The sequence below is a fragment of the Corvus cornix genome, chromosome 27 (assembly GCF_000738735.6).
Source record: "Corvus cornix cornix isolate S_Up_H32 chromosome 27, ASM73873v5, whole genome shotgun sequence".
Taxonomy (NCBI): domain Eukaryota; kingdom Metazoa; phylum Chordata; class Aves; order Passeriformes; family Corvidae; genus Corvus; species Corvus cornix.
Window position 1 is genome coordinate 2233412 of NC_046355.1, and position 21415 is coordinate 2254826.

A 21415-nucleotide genomic window follows, 5' to 3' on the forward strand; every position below is an offset into this window, starting at 1 on the left:
CGGTGCAGCGGGATGGGCCGAGCGCCGCGGTGTGAGGGTGAGCAGGGCCGGGCCGCCAGGCGATCCCTGCTTTAATTCTTTTAAATTATTTATTTCGATCTTAATGTAGTTTTGATTAAATGTTAGTAATTTTTATAGTAATTGTTAATGATTTTGCAGTGATTTTAATGATAATATTATATATTGTATAGCATATAGTATGTTATAATGTAGTATTAATACATGATGATATAATTTTATATGTTATATAAAAATAATATTAATTTAATAATCTTTTTTAAATTTTTACATATTTTTTAAAAATTTAATTCTGCTTTAATTTAATTTTTAATCTGGTTTTGGTTCTGTTCCTGCTCCAAAGAGGCTGCACAGCAGCTGTTGTAAAACCAGGCATCGTGGTCTCCTTTGATGACATCCAATGGCTTAACTGTTTGCCTGACAGGACTTCCTGTTCAGCACCATCTGGCTGACACTAATGGCTATTTATATATTTGTGATAAGAATTCCAGGTGTGTGTGTGCCTGAGAGCCGATAAAGGGAGCTCAGAGCTGCCACCGAGCCCCTCGCAGGTGTCACACCCAGATGTGACTCGTTCCTGGGGGAGGACGCTCAGGGCTCCTCCAGCCCATCCCCAGCCCATCACTCATGCACGGTGTCTGCTCCTGCACAGCTGGGTCTTGTCTCAGCACTGACAGCTTCCAGCCAGATTTCGGGATGTGGATCTGTATGGGATTCGCTTGAAATAGTGCTTTGCTCTGGAGAAGCAGATCACATTGGAGGAAGGGTGCTGAGAGGTGACAATGGCTTCTTCACAGAGCTCATCCCTCTGTGTGATGTTCAGCCAGAGATGAAATCCCAGTTGCACTCTGTGGTTTGTGTTCTGAGTGAGGCGGTGGCAAACACTCCAACCCCACAGCTCAGTGGTGTCTGCAAAGCCAACCCCAGCATCCTGGGAGTCAACCCAGGGAGCTTTAACGCATTAGCAACCTGTCCCAGCAGCTTCCTGCATGGGGTTTGACAGCATAATAAAATATTAATACTGATTGTAACCGCTGGTTACTGCCTTGAACAAGTACCAGAGTCAGCTGGGACCCAGAGGGGAATGCCAGGTCCATGGAAAACTGGCACTGAGGAGACTTTACCACAGTGGCCAGTGGTCAGCACCCCAGACGGTGGATGTACCTCAGTGCACAGCACAGCCCTGGGGAGAAGAAGAAATGGGGTCACTGCCTAAATCTGCCGTGGGCTGATCCCAGCAGTGCAAGGATTCTGTTTCCTGCAGTGACACCCTGTTTCCCCTGCCCGCAGCTGAGCAGTTTCACTGTCCCTTGACAGAAATCACTGTGCCAGCAACGCAGCTCTGGGAGGTGGTTGTTAAATATTGCAAACAAGCCCTGTGCTCCGGGCTGGCAGCGGCCAGACCCCGACAGGTGACAGCCTGTGTGTGCTGACACCGTTCTCCTGCGCAGCTGGAAGCTGTCCAGCCAGGCCCTGGCAGAGGCTGCTGCTGCACCGCAGCAGTGAGCTCTGGCTGAATGATGAGTTTTCTGGGGGATTCTCACTGCTCTCAGCTTCCCAAATCTCTGCTCTGTGGCCTTGAAGGAGTCTCTTGCAGCAAGAAACGCAGGAAACGCAACGTATTAAATTGTAGGGAATAGCTGAGGGGGACAGTGAGGCAGTGGCCGTGCTTCCCCACTTTTCACCATTTCAAAAGGGGGAGAAAAACAAAGCAAAGCTCCCCCAAACCAAGCACAAAGGTCACATCAGCTTCTCTGCAGATCCAGAACTAAGGGGAACCACAGCCCACACGTGGCTGCTCCTGAGCCAACCCCAAATCCCTGTCCCACAGCTCTGCTCCACAGCCCTTCCCTGGGGCAGGGAGCAGGGGATGGATCTGGGGTCTGGGACACACTCTCCTGATGACCCCCTCCTCTCCTGGAGTGAATCCTCCGGCTTCCAGCAGACACATCTTTGTCTGGAGTCCCTGGGTGGGTTTAGGAAGGGGCTGGGCAGACCTGGGCCCCCAGGCTCACCCCACTGCCCTCCCCATGATCCTGCGGGCTGGCAGCACACACTGAGGAAGTGAGAAATGTATTGCAGCACAAAAGACCACAATTCATAAAATAACATCTGCTTCTGTGGGCACCTACTGCCCTGAGTGGCCCAGATAGGGGTGGCAGCAAAAATGCTGTCTCCAGATGCCTTAAAAACAGCTCAAGGAGTGCAAAACAAATTATCTTTAGAAGTGAAAACAAGTATGGTTTGGCTTCAGAGCTTTTGGGTTTTCCTTAGTCATTTTCAGTGAGAACAGTGATACTCATGCACTGGCAGAGTATCTAAAGCAGCAGCAACAATGAAAAGTATAAACAAACACAGGCTGTGACCCCCTGCTTGTCCCAGCTCCCCCGTGGCTTCTCTTCCAGCCAAGCAGCCCTTGGGATCTGGGACTCCCCAGCAGGACACAGACCCTGCCACAGGCACTTGGTGACAGCTCTGTCACCAGTGACGGGTGGCAGAGGGCTCCTCTTGCTCCTGTGGGAGATGAGCAGGACTGGAGACTTTGGGATAGCTGGGACTTGGTTCAGGGCTGCTGTCCGACCATGCAGGAGCCACTCTGGCAGTCACTGTCACCACCTGAGCTGGCACCGAAGCCCCCTGGCAGCTGCACCCCCCACACAATCACAGGCAGACCGGGCTTCCCACAGCAGAGTCTCGGCCATCCCAATCCTTGAGATTGTCTAATCTTGGTGCAATAATTAAATAGCAAAATAACAGCTCAAGCTGGTGCCTCTGAGGAGGGATCCCAAACAAAGGAAACCCTGGGCTTATATACCCTTACAGTCTGTGTGCAGGAGAGTCTGGGGTCATCAGCTCCTGCTGTGTCCTGAGTGTCCAGTCCCCTGACTGGGCCACAGGTCCCCGGGGCCCTTTGTTGTGCAAAGGCTTTCCGAGACCTCAGGCTCCTCCAGAGCTCATCCTGCAGCTCCACGGCTCGGCTGAATGGATTCGCTGTCAGGGCTGGGGAGGGCAGCAGCTGAGGGCAGCCTCGAGACGGGGCCGGGGGCGACAGGGTCGGGAGGGGTGACAGGGTGTGGAGGTGGAAGGATCTGGAGGGATGACAGGGCCCGGGGCAGCGATGGGGTGTGAGTGGGGTGACAAAGTGAGGAGGGGTGAGGGTCGGGGGGTGACGGGGACGGGGGGGTGACATGGACGGGGGGGTGACGGGGACCGGGGGTGACGGGGTCGGGGGGTGACCGGGGGGGGGGAGGGTGACAGGGTCGGATGGTGACAGGGTCGGATGGTGACGGGGACGGGGGGGTGACGGGGCCCGCAGGGGCCGCTCGGGGCCGCTGTCTCCGGGCGAGCGGCGGCTCCGCGGCCGCTCATTGGCGGCAGGCACGAGCGTGCTGGTTTCCGATTGGCTGCGCGCCGGCGGGCGGGCCCAATCACGGCGCGGTGCTTTGTTCGCCCGGCGGCGGTCGCCGCGTGGCGAACACAGCCGCTCACGTTGCGCGGGGAGACGCGAGGCGGCCGCGCGAGCGCTGATTGGCCGAGCTCCACGGGCACTGGCCAATGGGCGGGGGCGCGCGGGGTGGGGCGGCCGTTGGGCCGGCGCGAGGGCAACGGCTGGAATTCGCCTCAGGCGGTGCCGCGCGCGCCCGCGCCGAGAGCAGCCCGGGAGCCATGGAGGTGAGGGGACGGGAGCGGGACCGGGAGCGGGACCGGGACCGCGACCGGGACCGCGACCGCGGTGGGTACAGGGGCCGCCTGTGGGCCTCCGCCCGCCACGCAGCCGGCGAGCCGCCGCAGCTGTCTCGGGCTTGGCCCCGTCGGCGCTGAGGGGGCATCGAGGCCCGGCCAGCATCGCGCCTACTCCCGGCGGCTGTCCGAGCCCCGCTACCCCCTCCGGGCCCCGGCGCCCTCCCGTGTGGGAGCAGATATGGACCTCAGGCCTGTGGGGAAAATATCCCTCAGCGTCCAGAAAAACACTTGTTTGGGGAAAATGGTGAAAAGTGTGGGTTTGGAGGTGTCTTAGGGCTGCCTCGGGCCCTACAGGTTCACCCTTGTTCTGTGGGATCACAAACTATGTGAGTGTCAGTGTCCCTGTGAACGGCGATCTCTGAGGGGAAAACATGGCGCAATAAGCTTAGGACATAGAGCTGAGCTCCACAATAACTCAGTGTGTTCACTTATTTGGAAAATGTACCTGAAAAATACTTGGGTGTAACAGTGGTGTGAGCTACAATGAAGATCACGCTATAGGTTGCATAGGTTTGGTGCATCCTCAGGGAACTGTAGAAGGATGTGTTTTTAGAGGACAGAGCTTATTCAGAACCCTAATCCTGGGATTGACCTTTCTGAAGTTACTCATAATTCCAAATGACCTGCTATGGTAATATTATGCCAATAACTTCACTTTTCTGTTTGTTGGCTAAAGGGGTTTTTAGCTAGCCAGTTTAGTTTTTCCTTGTGTGCCTCATCCTTGGGAGAAGAGGAGAAGAGCCCTCAGTTTTTGTTTGTTCTCATTCCTTACTCCTGCTGGTCTCTGATTTCTGGCACTTGGAGGAGCGTCTCTCCAGTTGGAGATGTTTCTCCCATAGTTACAGAGCAGAGCAGATTTCCACCACAGCTCCCAGGGTGTGTATTGTAGGAAATTTCCAGCTCCTGACGTCTGGAAATGCACATCCATGCCTTCATGTAACTTAAACAGCGTAGTGGGAGCAGTGATGGAAGGACAAGGGGTGTCCAGGAATGTGTGGAAGGCTGAATAACTCCTCTTCTGCTGTTGGAGGAAGGGTTCCCTGCCCATGGCAGGGTTTGGAACTGGATGAGCTTTAAGGTCTCATCCAAACCATGCCATGATTCTGTGAGCATTCTTCTGCTTCTGTGTTTGATGTTTCTCTGTGGTGGCTCTGATGTTGGGAAGCTCAGCTGGTGGAAAGAGGGAGAGTGCAGGTTTCCTCTTGGTCTGCACCTCCTCTGTCTCTGAACACCTTTGGAGTTTCTTGTGCTTTGGTAGGTTCAGCTTTTCCTTAAGGGTAAATATGAAAGTGTTTTACATCTATATATAGAACCAAATCCTTGACAACTCAGATGGAACAGAATCCACCAGTAAGTTAGAAGTGTTGAAGAAGTTAACATTGGTATAAAATCCACAACTGTCAGCTCTGTTTATAATTATGTCTCTGTGTGTAATTATGACTGTGTGTAACGATGTCCCTGTCGTTTTCCGTGTCCCCACAGCCCAACGTGGCGTTCCGAGGCGGTGGCCACGGCTGGGGCAGTGCGGAAGCGGGTGGGAGGCCCACGGACGTGTTCAGCACCACCCTGCCGGGCTCTTCCTTGCTCTATGGCTGCTACAAATCACAGGTTCAGTTGGTTTTCAATTATTTTTATAGCTCTGTAAGAGTTCGGGTTGCTTGTGAACAAAATGGTCAGAACATGTTTCTGAAGTGATTGCTTATACTGGTGAACATAAATCCCAGTGTTTGATTTAACTGTAATAAATCTTCATTGCTGTAACTTTCATCAGAGAGGACAGTGGCTTTTCTAATGCAGTCACTGATGAAGCTGTAGGGGGTGTTTGTTAAAATGGTATTTCACCATTATTCTGGTGAAATGTTCATGGTAGCTGTTCTGTTGGCATAAACAATTGTAGGCAAAGTGAAGAGCAAACAACTCTTTTAGGAAAACTGGAAAGTGGGTAAGAAGGAGAACCTTAGCTATTGCCTCAGATATTTCTGTAGTCCAAGCGTTCACATGAACCAGTTCTTAGTCTGATCAACAAAAAGTGCCAGGACAGTTAAATATGTCAGCTCTCTTGGAATTTTTGCCTATCATAGCCATAAACTTTCACTGAGGTAAAAGACTCAAATGAAAATTCATTCCCAGTACCTTCAAGACCAGCCTTGCTACTTCCTCCATCCAGGACTTGGTATTTTGTCAGACTACTCTGCTCCACAGAGGAGTGTATTGTGTGTCTTTAACATTTAACCCTGCAAAAACACCATTTATTGTTTCACTTACTAAGCACTAAGAGGGCATATTGGGTTTAAACCAAACAGGGAGATGTTCCTTTTCACTTAATCAGGATATAATGCCTTTTCTCGAGAAAAGAATTGGCTGTAAGTCTTCTTCAGTACCTTAATACCCTGTAATGATGGGGAGAAAGGGGCTCTAACTCCTAACTCCTGTCAGGGATCAACCAGTAGAAACTGGAGCAGGTGTTTTAGGCTAACATTGTTGCCGGTTTTAAGAGCTCTCTAAACATATACAAAAGGTCAGGTTGAGAAAGGAGACATTGTTTATTCTGTGCAGGGTGCAAGGGGGAAGTTTTCCGCAAATCAAGCACACCAAGGAGTAAAAAGCGAGAGAATTTAGACACTAAAGTTTGCATAAACCTGCCTGTCTAATCCACCGTTCCTGCCTGCCTAATGCACTCACTGAGCTTATGCAGCCTTAAATAAAATATCCCACCTGTGGTGATCTCCATCTTTCTTCGCTCGTTCCATTACCTGATGGGTTTCTTTGGTGTCATGATGGGTAGTAATAAAGTGTTTCTGCTACTCTTTTTAGCTTCTTTTAACAGCCCTTGCAAATTTTTACACTGTAGCAATTTCCCTACTAGCATAGGGCTCATACTCATAGGGGTAGGTTGTATAGTTGAAATTAAGCTGTAGTGGGTTTTTATTAGTTCAAAGGAACCTACTGGGTTGAATAGTTAAAATCACAGCCTGTGATCTGGGTAAATTTACAAACACAAAAATTAGAATGTGATTTAATTGATTATCTATTTCTAGGTCTTCACAAGGAGTACTAAAGCATACCTACCTTTTACCCATGTATCTAAGTATCGTTTTTATATTAATCACTGGTGGAATTTCAAAATTACAGATGTTCTATTCCATACCTAGGCAAAAATCTTGAATTTCAATTGTATTTCCTTCAACTGTTGTTGTTTCTGTGCTATGCAGGTGCTGACACCTGTGGTTTGTCATCTGCTTCTTTCTTAATGGGCCTCTACTCTCTGTCCTGTTGGATACATTGGGGTTCCATTATTGATCAGGTCTAGAGCAATAACAGCATGACTGTCATGTACTATAGTTTTAGGTATAATCAATGTTAAGTAGTAATTGTTGTTTCCCTACCTCCTTCACTACGCACGGGCTGATTTCCCACGTTTGAGACGCTTTGGGAGGTGTTAATGGTAAGGGGTTTCCTTTTACCTTTACTTGTGTCCAGTGGCCGCCTGCTACTACTTTATCTCCTATAGCTCAGCAATGATATTTACCTTCATCCTCCTTAAGCATCAAAGGAAATTTTAGAGAGTGTGTGTTGTCAGATTTCCATCTAGTTGTAACATTCATTAATAATTTAAATTCTCTTTCATCCTCCTTAAACCATTGTACAATTGGTTTCTTGTTACAGTCTTTGACTGGGCAAGAAAGAACAAGAGGATTACCTATATAAGTTTCATATTCAGAAAGGTTAAGGCAATTCAGGGAAACATGTCACAGTAACAGTCCTAACCAATGTAAAATTATACCCACATTGTGGCAAGTTTGACATCTGGCACTGTCTTGGCAATCCTGGTCTGTGCAATTGTGTTTGTCTAAAATAATTACTGCAGTTAGAATTGCTGCTACCCCTTGAAGGCATTCAAGTTCTATGTAAGACAGGCCTTCTTCCCAGGCACAGTTCATGAAGTTACTTTTTAGTTTTTTCAGTCTCAAAGGTCCAGAGGAGGTGGTTTCTCACTTATCTGGTCCTGTAGTTTTCTTCAGTCCTGAAGTTCCATGGCTCTAGTCCTTGAGGTTTCACGGCTGGGTATGTTGTGAAATGAACCTGGTATGGTCCTTTCCGCTGTTCCTTTGGTGGGTCAGTGTTCCATGATCTTAGATAGACCCAATCTGCTGCCTGGATGTCATGAACAGAAAGGTCCAGTTCAATCAGATTTCTGCATTGAAGGTACTTGTTGATAGAGGACAAAACTTTCCCTGGAGAGGTAACATAATTACACTAGTTTCTTGGCCCAGATATTCATGGAATGTGGTTTGTAAGAGACTCCCTGATACGGTCTCCTGTATAGATTTCAGAAGGACTGATCTTATCTCTGGATCTAGGTGTTATTCTGACCCTCAGTAGTGCTGGTGGCAACATGCCAGGCTTACTGTTTTGTCCTTTATTCATTCTGTGGTACGTGAAGGTTTTGACTGGGCAGGGCCAGCTCGACTGGTGGAGCCTCAGGTGCTCACTAACCAGGTGGCCTTTGCTAAATGTAGATCCCAATGTTTGAAGGTCCCACCACCTACTGCTTCAGTGTGGTTTTTAACAGTCCACTGTACTGTTCAGTCTTCCCAGATCCTGGTGCTCCATACCCAATACAACAAATGCTTGGATCAGATTTGTTTCCAGCCCACTCTGGGCAGATCTGTTGTTAACTCAACACTTGTTTATTGGGTGCCACTAAGGCTGTCATGGTTTGGGTATGGCACTTCCCAATTCACTTCTCCCTCTGAGACTCTCAAACAACACCCTCATCTCTCACTCCCCTGCTTTCCCCTTCCCCTCCCTGCTGTGGCAGAGTGGTGAGGAGAATTGGAGGCACTGAAGGCAAAGATCACAGGTTGAGATAAGAGCAAATTACTGGGAGCAGCAATGAGAGAAAAAAAGGAATGGTAACTGCAACAACACTAATGATAGAGGGTACAAGAAATGATTCACATGGAAAAATTTCCCAATAATACTGGATGGCTCCCTCCAGCACATTTTCTCCACTGGAAAGATCCCCTTCTCCCTGGAAGAGTCCCTTTCCCCCACCCCAGGCAATGAGGTTGGGTGGTGTAAAATAACTTCTGGGTGCTGGCTGTGCCCCTTCCTAGTGCAAAAAATTAACCCTGTCCTGGCCAGAACCAGGACAGTTTTCTGACACACCTGTGGGTATCCTGTGCCTATAAATGATCTTTCAGTAGTACCTCACCTACCTCCTCAGCCTGGTTGGTTTGACAGGGAAAAACTTCAGGCCCCCAGGAAATGTATCCACTATTACCAATAAGTATTGATATGCATTCTGCCATGGCAATGGAGAGAAATCTATTTGCCAATAATTTCCTGGTGTGTTCCTTTTTTGGCTTATCCTGGGGGAGGCTGAGGCTGGATCTGTCAATGCACACTGTGGTTCACATCTCTTCACTATGCTTTTTGTGATGCCTCCCATTCCAGTTCCAAGGATACACAGTTTTACATTGTTTTCCAAAAATCGTTGTGCTCTTCTTAAATCCCTGTGGTAAAACAGTCCAGCATAATTGAGTCTTTCACCCCATTTGTGGATTCTCTCATTCAAATGCAGTTTCTGACTTTGGTGTCCAGTGGATACGAAAGAAAGCATCTTACAAGTCTAATACCAGTACTTGTTACTATGCCTGCCTAGGCCTTTTTGGGGGGTCTCTGGTGATCACTGGTGGGTGGTTGGGGAGGTGCCTCCTACTCAGTTTCCACCAAAGGTCAGCTTAGGATGCACAGAACACGAGGCTGTGTGACAAAGAAATTGTGATGTGCAGCTCCAGCACCTTCTTCTTAAAACAATTGCCAAGCAGGATGAAAAATACAAAAGCTTTCCATAAGCCTTAAGCAACACCTGTTTAACACACCTGAGAGCATCTGTTTGTATTCAAAAGAGGGATGAAAGGTGAAAATGATACCATCAGCTTCCATCTGCAACAGAGAGCAAGGGAAGGGACAGAGAATTCTGCTTAAAAATTTAGAGAATTCTTCTTAAAGACATTAACGTGGCCTGAAATTGTTGTATTCCAAGTGTGTGGCTTGCTTGCTTCTCATATGCTGGTTCCTCTGAGAGAGAACTCAGTTACGACCATGTAGAATGACAAAATGACAATTTGATGTGTTTCATATTAAATGAATGTTTTTATTGTACATTAAATGCAGAATGAAGAAAATGTGGAGTTACCTCAGGCCTACAGTTCTTCCCTTTCAACATCAGAGTACTCTGCACCCGTGGACCCTTCCCTTTTGTACCCCCCTTGGTCTACATGTACAGATGACACCAAGCAGCCTGCTGCTCCTCAGGTTAACCTGAAGTCCAGGTAGTCATCCTTGACAGGGAGTGTGTGCGTGTAGGAGTAGATGGGTTATATATTTTTGTTTAATTTAACGTAGGAATTACTTTGAATGAAGGAATTGTTTTTATTAATACACAATTGGTTTTCAGGGTTCAGCCCGAAAGGAACGATTATGGCAGTGAAACTGATTTATATGGACTCGTGTCAGACATCTTGGAAGAACAAGACAAACCACAGCCGTCCTTTGCTGAGGGGTGAGTGAGGTGCAGGAGACAGAAACTCCCCTCTCTAATCTCGCTGTGCTCCTGAGTCAGCTTTGTCTGCTTCTGGCCAGGCCTCCTGCTCTGTTGAGCTTTCCCTCCCTTCCCCTGATCTTCCAACATTTTGCTTGGGATACTTGGAAGCTTTTCTCAAGGCACCTAGATTGCATGGCAGCTTCTGGCTCTCTGATATTTACAGAACTTGTTAATTGGCATTTTTTAAATAAGATCTTAACAAGTGTTGTGGACATGCTGTATTCAGATAAATCCCCTGGCTGTATGTCTTGGTCTGTTTTTTTATTTTAGTCAAGACTGAATTCAGACTTCAGGTTTCTTTCTTAATTAATGTCAATTCACAGAAAGAATACACAAAGTACAGACTCCTTCACATTTGCCTGAACTGGAAGGAGAAAATTCCATGCAAAATTAACGTTTCTTGCTGTTAGTGCTACCCTAGCAATATTCGTGTATCTAAATGTCAGGTTTATTTTGCCTACGTTCCTGCACCAGAAGAGACAATTCCATAGTCATAACATGGCACAGAAGGGTGCAGGTCCAGCATCCCTGAGATACTTACAGAGCTCTCTGTCTTTTCCTTTTCCAGGTCTAAGACAAGACAGGGAGCCCAGCTCTCAGGTTCCCAAGCCAGGCACTGCTTTTCCTTTCTGTCTTCCCAAACAATTCCAGTGATTTCTATATGTGTGCTGAGTTATGTGGCTGAAATGAGGGAAAACTTCAGAGTCGATTTTGATACCACAAGATAACTCAGTAATTCCTTTGCTTTGGACAGGCAGGGCTGGTTCAGTACTCCCAGATCTGGCCTGCAATCACTTCCAAGCACAATTTCCTGTTTACTTAGTCTGTTTACAGTTTTTCTTGGCAGTCAGGGATCGATTGTCCTGTGTTAAGTCATGCTGCTTAGTGGAAGGAAACTAGGTGTGCTGGGATGCTGCCTCTGGCTTTACCTGCAGGAAGCAGTGTAAGGCACCAGTGAGGTGAGAGAGAAGCATTTTCTCTGGAGTGCTGGGACATGGCTTTGGAAGACTGAGGGCAGTCTGGGTGCCTGAATTTGGTGTTGAACCAGGAGTATTTCAGTGGTGATAGACAGTAAATCTCCTGACAGGACTGACGGACCAGGATTTGGTGTGTACGCATCCCTTGCAGCTCGAAGGCCTGTCCATAGCTCTTGAGCTGTGGTGGTGGTTTTAGACAAGGCAGAATCGGTTTTCTCAGCTAGGTGAGGGAAACTGAAGATGACAGGAGTGGGTAGGAGTTGAAGTCAGACATCTTGGAATCATTTGAGAGAAATCATTTGGGAAGAATTAGTTTCTTAGACCTTGTTTTGTGTTTGGGAATGAAGAGCAGCAGCACAGATCAGTATCTAACCATGTTTCTTGTTTTTCAAGGAGTTGCCCTCCCCCCCTGAAGTCAGTGTGGCCAGTGAACACGACCAGAATGGACCCCCATGACCTGTTGCCAGAAACCAGGAGGGCAGTTGTTGGAACTGTGCCACAGCAGGGTTTCTATAGCAGTGAATCCATGCCTGCTGCTGACAAGCAGTTCCTGCAGAGTCCCACTCTGGTGGCACAGCAGAAGGCAGACAATTGTTACCGCGGCTTTGCCAGCGTGGACCTGGAAGAGCAGAGCTTGTACTCTGCCAGGAGCGATCGTGCCAACGGCTGCAACTTGCAGGCTAATGAGAGTATGAAGACAACACCTGTGTATCAGAACTACCCCTACCTGAAAAACACCTTTGCAGCCCAGGCTGGGTACTCAGAAGCAATCAAAGACTCAGGAGCTGATGCTTATTCTTATGGAAGGGAGAAGGTGTGTCCCAAAGGAGCAGATGCACAGGTGCACCCAAAGCGGGCAGAAACATTCCTTCCACAGTGTCACAGATACAATGAGAACACAGATTATACCAGGTACACTGAATATTCTCATGCTGGTAAAGCAAAGCCCAACAAGAGCACCACTTGTAGCCTCCAAGAAAATAGAAAGCTGGTAAATGGAACCCCTGAGGCACTGCCTCTGGATGCAGAGCCCTATGCTAAATTATTTCAAGTTAAATCAGGAACTCAGAAAAAATTTGAAGATACAATTTCAGATCAGCATGACTTTACGTTTCCCAAGTCTGTAGGACTTGTATCAGAAAAACAACTTGCAAACGAATCTTCCTTCAGCACTGATTTTGGGCAAAAATTTGAATATGGACTGAAATCTTTTGGAGCTTGTGCACGGAATAATGGTGTGGAAAAGCAGCAGTTTTCCAAGGCCGATCTTCAGAATCCTGAATTCTATAAATCACTCCCACTGTTGCCCAATGCAGCAGTCCCCTCGGCAGGCTCTAGTGCCAGGCCAGGATGGATGAACATCCAAACCAAACCCACGGCTTCTGGCCCCTTCCAGAACCCAAGTCCTTTGTTGAAAATGAATAATCAGTCAGCTGCCTTTCCAAAAAGCTCTCGTCATTCTAATGATGTTTTTCAGTTGCCATCTTCAAATTTGCCTTTAAATAGTAATTTACTTCACAAGTACTGTCAAGACAACCCATTCCTCTCCGGCCTTGACTTTGGCTACAGCGCTGCAGAACGAGCTCAGACGGCTGCGTGCATGGAAGCCCTGGTTAGGGGTGGGGAAGAGAACCTCATCGAGTACCTCAGTGAGAAGAAGCTGAAGCAGCCAAATGGATTCTGTGACAGTTACTTGGCTCAGCAGTTGGGGATCATTGACAGTCTGAACAAACAGCGTTTCCAGCTGAAGCCACAGAGCGAGCATTGTGATCTGGAAGGGCAAAACCAGGCAGATGGGGTGTTTCAGGACATGTACCAGGAGTTACTGGAGTCTCAGGGGCAGCTCCATCTCGGGACAGGGAACGGGGACACCAGTGCCATCAGTGCTGGGAGCTGCCTGCAGGCTCCAGGCATTCCCAACTGCATGGTGGGCGACTTCAGGCGGAACCGGCAGCTGGGTCCCAGCACCTTCCCCATGAGATCTCCTCATGTCTTGGGCCGCTCCGTGGCGCCTCTGATGGAGCCTCACACCTTGTTCTCCCAGGATGATCTCAAACGCCTCTACCCCTGCTTCACGGAGAAGATGTACGGTGACAGTGCCCTTTCCGGTTTCATGTCAGCATTTGGATTTCAAAAGCAGGTGAAAAGCCACAGTGGGCCTGCCAGCGAGCTGCATGTGAGACTGGAAGAGTGTTACGAGCAGTGGAGAGCTTTGGAGAAAGAAAGAAAGAAGGTAAGAAAACCAAACTAGAATAATATCACAGATTTGATGTAGATCTCACCCTGCTCAGTGCAGTCACAGATCATGGGTATTTCTGCTGTTAGGAGTTGAAATGCTTGATGGGACTTCAAATTTAGAAGTTTGTTTCTCTGTGTGTTTTGGGACAGAAAATGAAAGGTGTGGAGATTTGTAGCCTGGCTGGGAGTGTAACTAATGTTGTATGGAACGTTGCACTAAAAGCAGGAATTCAGGCACTTTTCTGGTCCCAGGGTTGGGGAGGATGTGTTCATGAGGAACAAAGATGTGTTATACCTTTTTTATTAATCCAGTAAATAGAGTGCCACTGGAACTTTGAAAGCAAATCCAGTAAATATATTTTGAATTGGAACTAATCTTTAATTCTTTCAATTCAATTTTTTAGGAGCTACATTGAATTCCTACCTCCTGTTTCCCTGAAGGTTTAAACCTGAGGTGTATTTGAAGGGGTTTGGTTTTTTCCCCAAAAACAGAAGCTGAAGGAAGGGTCATTTAATTAAAACCCTTACAGTAAGGGGCTCAGATAGTGCTGTGTGAAGCCTTACTAAAAGCAGTTCCCTTTTTTGGTCAGTAGGAAAACCTGTCTTCATTTCACCAGTTGAGATGGGGTTTGAATTTCAGTACCTGGGACTCTGTGGGGGAAGCTGGGCCAAATGTCACCTGGCAATAGTGGGGCCTTTGGGAGTTCTCCTGTGCCAGCCCCCACAAAGAAACCAATTCCAAGAAGAGGTAACGGGGATTTTTTGACAGTGTTTCCTGACAAAAGCCAGTGGTTGCTTTGAATAGAGGGGTTGAGGAAGAGTGAGCCCAGCTTAAGGAGGGGAGCTGGTGTCTGGGGTGCATGGAAAGTGAAACAGAAAAAGCTGCCGTGTGCATGGCCAGGGGCCACGGTGGGAGAAATTCAGCTTTATCATAGAATCCCAGAATGGTTTGGATTGGAAGGGACCTTAAAGCTTACTCAGTCCCACCCCCTGCCATGGGCAGGGACACCTTCCACTATCCCCAGGTTGCCCCAAACGCTATCCAACCTGGCCTGTGACACTTCTAGGGCTGGGGCAGCCACAGCTGCTCTGGGCACCCTGTGCCAGGGCCTCACCATCCTCACAGGGAACAATTTCTTTCTAATACCTAGTCTAAACCTGCTCTCTCAGTGTGAAGCCATTCCCCCTTGTCTTGGCACTCCGTGCTCTTGTTAATAGTGGATCACTATGAAACTGTCCAAGAATTGCAATTTTAAATCAGATTTCGCTAATTCCTAATTGTTATGGGTGTTTCAGAGTGTCATAACAAGCGGATGAGAGAGATGGAAATTTGGAATCTTGCAAACAGTTTTCAAAATAATTTTCTGATGGCTAAATAAAATAAAGAATCATGGAATGGTTTGGAATCATGGAAGGCCCCATGGAAGGGGCCTTAAAGACCATCCAGTTCCACCCACCTGCCATGGGCAGGGACACCTTCCACTAGACCAGGGTGCTTAGGAAGAAGTCTTTCTGTAGTTTAATCTGTACAAAAATTAGGGTAATTGCTGACTGAAACAGTTTTATTTTAACCTTATGTGTGAGAGCCACATCTGTTTGGTCATTTTTTTTCCCTGTAATTCTGACTTGCCTCCATTTTATTTCCAGGCAAAACCAGTACAGGCTGTAGTCAGAGTGAGCAGACATAGCACTGCTGGAACACGGTGTGTTGGCACGATTGCTTTAGTTGAACTGCTTTGAGTAAAGCAGTTGTTCACTTAAAGCAGGTGATTGTCTCACCAAAGGGTTAAATCCCAAATGCCTGAATCCTCATTGTCTCCTTTAAAAAACTCCAAAACCCTGATGGGAAGAAGTTGAATCTGATATTTTTTCTTGTTTCTGTAATGAAGCACACTCTGCATGTACATTCTGAGGGAGTTGTTCTTTTGTTTTCCTGCAGACTGAATCAGCTCTTGCTAAGAATTTCCAAGGGAAGAAGGTTTCCAGTACTAACAACATTCCAATTCCAAGGCTGACATCAAATCCATCAAGGGTTGATCGCTTAATTGTGGATCAGCTACGGGAACAAGCCAGAGTGAGTTGTAGGACTAAAAAAAATCTATTAAACTTATCCCACAGAACTTAGAGCACAGTGTGAGATAGGTAAGATGATCAGAGCAGCTTTTCCCAAAATAGCTTTGTTCTTCAATGCTGTGCTGGGAATAACATTTCATCAGTCTGTGTTAGAGCTTCTGCAGCTCCAGGGTGCTGTTTCCAGGGAGCCACAGAGGGGCTGAGGCTCACGGTTACATTCCCATGTGCCAGGAGGACGTGGTTCTGGTGCAGGAGCGTGTACGTGCTGCAGCATCCAGTCCTGGGGCCTGTGCACAGCTCTCAGGGGTGCTGCATTCAGAGCAGTTCAGCAAGGAAATGTTCACTGTGGATTTGGAGACACGGTGTTGGAGGAGGTACTTGTGGAACAAACTGGTTTAGTTAATGTTTGGAAGTTGTTGACACATACATTTGCTTGAGAGTCTGGTATGTTTTAATGCAGAATGATTATTTGATACATCTTCAGCCTGAGTTTCTGTTACCAGTTTGCTGTTTAATCCAGAGAGCCATAACCAGTAGGGCAAGGGAAACTGGGATCTGCTGAGCTCTGTGGGCAAACTGCAGTGCTGGTGGCAGCCCTAGAGTCCATAGAGAGGTGACAGCTGAAAGGAGGAGAGAGCACAAACTCTGCCATCAGAATGGTGAGGGGCTGCTGTGGCCCTCCCGAGGCCCAGAGAGCAGAGCATGGTGCCAGTGCTGCAGGGTGAGGAGAAGCAGAAACCAACCTGTCCCTGCCAGGGGCTGTGAGGTGAAAGGGTTCTGGGAAATGTTGGGTTTGGAGGCAGCAGCAGTGCTGGGCCCAGCCACTCAGCAGCAGGGGGAAGCAGCAGCCTGTCCTACCTGCCTCACACAGGAGGAACAATCCACAGAGCTGTCTGCAGAAGGTGCCTGGTGCTGTTCATCCAGCTGAGGGATGAACTGAAAGACGTGGATGGGCTTACTGTACACGTTTTGAACTGCTCTATGAATCCCAAAAGAACAGCCTTACTTTCCATGTTTAGAAGGTTTGCCTGCCCTTGTTCTGTACTTTAAAACTGCGTCCAAAATAGGGTTTAAGCCTCTCCAGCCATTTGAGGAACCAAACTTCAGGGTTATAGAACTTCCAACCCTTGTTAGGTAGCAACTGAAAAGTACTTTTAAGGATGTTCAACAGCAGAGCAGGGCTGTTAAACCTGGATTCTAACATCAGAAAGTTGGGGATGGCCAGAGAGGAATCCTGGTACAAAGGTTTGAGTGGAAGCTGAGTTGGCTGAATCTGGGATTAACTCTTTGTAGTTGGAGCACCTGGTTAAATCCTCTTGACAGTCACATGCATTACTTTAAGACATTAAGTGTAGCCATGGCTGGAGGAACATCCCAGTTTGGGGATTTTTAGTTTTCTCTCTCTCTGCAGACCAGTAACCAGGTTCTCAGCATTATGTGACTGTGGCTGAGAAGCCCTCACCACAGGGAAACCCACAAGGGATGTGACTGGTGTAAGATAAGACAACATAGATTCAGATTTTCAGTGGACTAAACGAACCTGAATTAATTCTGAATGTTTATTCTCAGCTCCCTTAGTGTTCATCCCAAAAGTCAGCCCACATGTGTGATTGCACAGCAGCTTTCCCTTTCCCAGTCCAGCTGTGACTGCTACTGGCCCAGGCTGCCCTGCACAGCACAAGGGGCCTGTCTGGGTTTTCACCCAGAAATTGCAGCAGTGCTGTGAGAAGGGAGGACCCCAGTGTTCTGAATTCAGGGAAATGCACGTTGTCCTGGAACCACCTTTTGTTCATGGATGTCTCTAAGCTGTACAGATCTGTTATTAACCAGTAAGCTGGGGGTCCTTATTGGGGTGTTGTAGCTTTGCTGTTGTGCTTTGCACACCCAGCTTTGGGTTTGGAGATCAACAAATCCCAGGTAAGAACTTAAGACTGACTCAGCTGTAACTTCATGGACTGTTCTCAAAAGAAAGTAATGATTATCATTAATCTGTTCTCCCTAGTTAGTTAATTTTCCTGTAAGTGTGGATGAGTACAGTGTGAGCTCCTGTAAGGTGTGAATTGTTCCTTAGGTTGTGACTTTACTGGGGAAGATGGAGCGCCTGTGCAGTTCTCCACTCCACGAAAACATCTCCACTGCACTGGATAAACACCTGGAGTCGATCCAAGTGGTGCAGGCACGGAGGAAGGATGAAATTGTAAATGCTTCGAGTCGCCAGCGGCACGGCCCTCCCAGGTGCCAGGATGAGAGAGGTACAAGCTGTGCTTATGTACATTTATCAGGTAGCTGGGAAGTTGAACACGTGTTGCAAGGCTGTACAAAATAAGTGAGGGGGGTTGTAATTCAAGTTTTAATTTATTTTTCAGTGTTAGATCTTTGCCAAATGCAGACTGGGTGGGGTTTCAATGAGGGTTTGAGGAGACACTAAAACTGGGGTTTAGAGATAAATAGCTTAAATCAATTTGGAGGTGTTTATTCAATTAATAAACTAGCAAGGAATATAAAAATTAGTGGGTTTTTTTGATAACACATTCAGGGATTGAAGATGTTACTAAGGTATTGCCTCTTGCTTCTCCCTGTCCTTCATATTCCTGTTACTATGAACCTTCCAACTCTATCTTTGTCTAGAACTTCCTTGGTATCTCCATGCTGAATCTGCCCAAAGTGACCGAGATGCCCTTGGGTTACAAATGGATTTCCTCTTCAAGCATCTTGTGTCATAGACTGGCACAATTACAAATCATATTTTGGATGGATGCACAAAAATACATTGGGCAGAATGTTTTCATTCTTAATGGTGTCCCAAATAAGCCAAATATTCAGCTTAATCTTTCACCAGTGCACAGCCAGAATGGCAGGATCCCTTGTCTCTGAGGTGGGAGTCAGGGTAAACTCCTGCTCCCTGACCTCCTGCCTTGTGTCAGAAGCTGTCTTACATTTCTGAATCTTCTGATCTCTTCTGCCTTTCTTTCTACGTCTGATTATTTTACTACAGGGATTATTTTACTTCTTTGGGGTGTCCCATCATGCAGTTCTGTAATTCTCAAGTTTACCTTGGAAGGTACACTGCAGCATTTTTTTCTTTTCACCTGTTCCCCATCATTCTTGTTTCTCTCTACCTTGACTGAAGATTATGGGACTTGTTAAGGTGAAGGGGGGTTTTTGGGTGTTGAAGCCCATGAAAATAATTGGCTTTACCTGACACTACCGGATCTGTGAGGTCCTTGGAACAGAGTAGTCTGGGAAAGAGTTGTCAGACCTGGAGATGCAGCTTCTTGGTGCAGCTGCTGACAGAGGAGAGGAGGCTCTGCACAATGGGATCTGATTACTTACCTGGGAGGGTTCTGCTTGGTCCTCTGCCTCCCATCACTGTCTCGGGGTGTTGAGCCTGGAGCAGCGACTGGGGAGGACTTTTTTGAACAGTAAATTATTGGAGGCAGTATCTGTATTTGCTGTGTCGGGCAAAACCTCGAGGGAAAGGCCTGAAGCTGTTTGGGTTTTTTGGGAGCAGGTCTTCCCTAGCCCAACCCTGTTTCCACAGCACCTTTCTATTCCATCTGATCTGATATTAAGCATCTGTTACAGAATCACAGGATAGTTTGGGTGGGAAGGGACCTTAAAGCCCATCCAGTTCCACCCCTGCCATGGGCAGGGACCTTCCACTGTCCCAGGCTGCTCCAAGCCACGTCCAGCCTGGCCTTGGACACTTCCAGGGATGGGCATCCACAGCTTCTCTGGGCACCCTGTGCCAGAATAGCAGGACCACAGCCCTGGTGACTCTTTACAGCTCTGTGGTTCAACAGCCATTCACAGAACATGACCTGTGTGCTTGAATCCAATGCCTCAAACGAGCTGTTTCTTCACCCATGGTAAGGATTTCTTGGCAGGACAGGTGAAGGACCCCCTGTGACCCAGAAGGGGAGGGCCCAGGTGCCATCAGTGTGTGTGCGTGTGTGCATGGAGCACCCTAGCCCTGGTGTGCAGCTGCAGCAGGAAGGTTGCTGTAACAAGCTCAGAACCTAAAAGCCACTCACCTGCCTCACTGTGTGAGGGCAGAGAAATTCAGATCCAGCTTTTATAAACTTGTAAAGGGCCAGACAAGGTCAGACACTAAGGGGACCTGAGGTGTGGGGTGAGGGAAGCCCCGGCAGTGCTCCAGGACTAAAGGGCCTTTCCTCCCTCCCGCAGTGGTGCTGGCTCTGGCTGCGGCGATCCGAGCCCTGTGCCTGGCCACGCGCAAGGTCCGCACCGTGCTGTGGTGCGCGCTCCAGGTGACCCTGCCAAAGCCCTCCGCTGGAAAACGCGCTCGGGAGAGGCTCCCTCAGGAGGGGACAGCGCCTGAAGAGAAACGAGCAGAGACCCCCCCGGCTGCAGCTGCGGCCCCACGAGGGCCCAGGGAAGGGGGTGCAGAGGGAGCCCTGGGGCCGTGCACGGACCTGCTCCGCAGTGTGTATGAGAAAGGAGATATGAGTTCCTTATAATTTTTGGTTCTTTTTAGTTACTTCAAAGTTTCAACTGCTAAAGTTCATATTTAAAGCTATGTCTTGATGAGAAGTGGGATTTGCCTTAAGGGCTCTCAGATTAAGCTGTTAACGTGACGGGCATGGTCAGAATGTTGTAAAGCGAAACTGGTGAATGTTAACTTAAAGAAATAATCAGACTAATTCATTAACAGCCAAGATATTATTTAACTCCTGCAGGTGCAGCCTGGTGTCCAACTCTCCCCACAACTCCTTTTAGTTTTGCTTTAGGAAATAAGTTTTTAAATAATGATTCTTAAAGACTGGTGTGACAGGGTATGAGGTTGGTGTCAGATCAGATTGTGATGTAAAATGGTTTCCTTATTGAACTAAAACCTGGAAACAAGAAGAGAAAAGGCTAGGAATACCCAATATTCATGTAAAACTAGATATTTAAAATACAAATATTTATGAATTTGAGATTTTAAAGTCTACGTTTGGGAAAGGCAATATGCACCAGGTTCCACTAAATTACCAGTAGAGCAGAATTGCTGTGTGAAACCATGAATTTAGTGAATGTGTTCAGATATTTGGAATGCTCTTGGGAACAAAGGAACTACTGTTGTAAAGTATTTAAGCATAATCAAACTACGACAGGCAGACAGGATTGTCCTGCAGAGCTGTGAAGGAGCTTCAATAATGAGCATTGTTTTTAATTTAACTTCAGAAAAGGTAGTGCCAAGTTCTGAAATTTGGATTCTCTTAAAGTTACTAGTTTGGTTTGAAATTTGATTGTCGACTTCTAGACTTCTTAGTTCCCTTCTGCATTTGGGCAGCTCCCAGCACTGGTGTTTGCTTGCAGCTCTCAGTCTTTAGGAGCAGGAGTGATGGATTCACCAGCACCCGGTGCTGGTGCTTGGGACAGAGTGACCCTGGGAAACCCACAACCAGTGGGTTAAAGTTACTGAGCTGACCATGCCTGCACACCGTGGTACTGACATGGCTCTGTTCCTCCTGCTGCTGGGAATGCTGATGTGCAGAAGGGGTGATGGCATCAGATAAATTGTCGTTAGATGATGTGCGGAAAGGGCTGGGGAAGGCTCAGCAGAAGGTGGGGTGTGATCACGGCAATGGCAGAAGCGCTGCCGGGTGAGCGGGGCAGAACGAGCACAGCTTCATAAGAGTCACTGCACTGGGGGTTGTTCAGTTTGACCCAGGCTGTGTTGATGTTAAAGCAAAACTGACTGCTGACTGGAGTTGTCTATAAGAAATAAATTCATTTTTGTTGAAGA

General features: G+C 47.6%; 1 protein-coding gene across 2 annotated transcripts; it reads left to right on the forward strand.

Annotated features, from left to right (window-relative positions):
- Nucleotides 1-3609: 3609 nt before the first annotated feature.
- On the forward strand, nucleotides 3610-21415 carry MEIOC (meiosis specific with coiled-coil domain). 2 transcript variants are annotated; one of them, XM_039565663.1, is made up of 8 exons: nucleotides 3610-3690; nucleotides 5245-5370; nucleotides 9946-10103; nucleotides 10229-10333; nucleotides 11746-13585; nucleotides 15530-15664; nucleotides 17735-17915; nucleotides 19852-21415. In XM_039565663.1, the coding sequence occupies exons 1-8, from the start codon at nucleotides 3685-3687 to the stop codon at nucleotides 20142-20144; spliced, it is 2844 nt and encodes a 947-aa protein (XP_039421597.1). In that variant the 5' UTR covers nucleotides 3610-3684; the 3' UTR covers nucleotides 20145-21415. The 2 variants fall into 2 exon arrangements, with proteins under 2 accessions (XP_039421597.1, XP_019135492.2); XM_019279947.2 differs by lacking the exons at nucleotides 3610-3690; nucleotides 5245-5370 and adding an exon at nucleotides 5397-7207.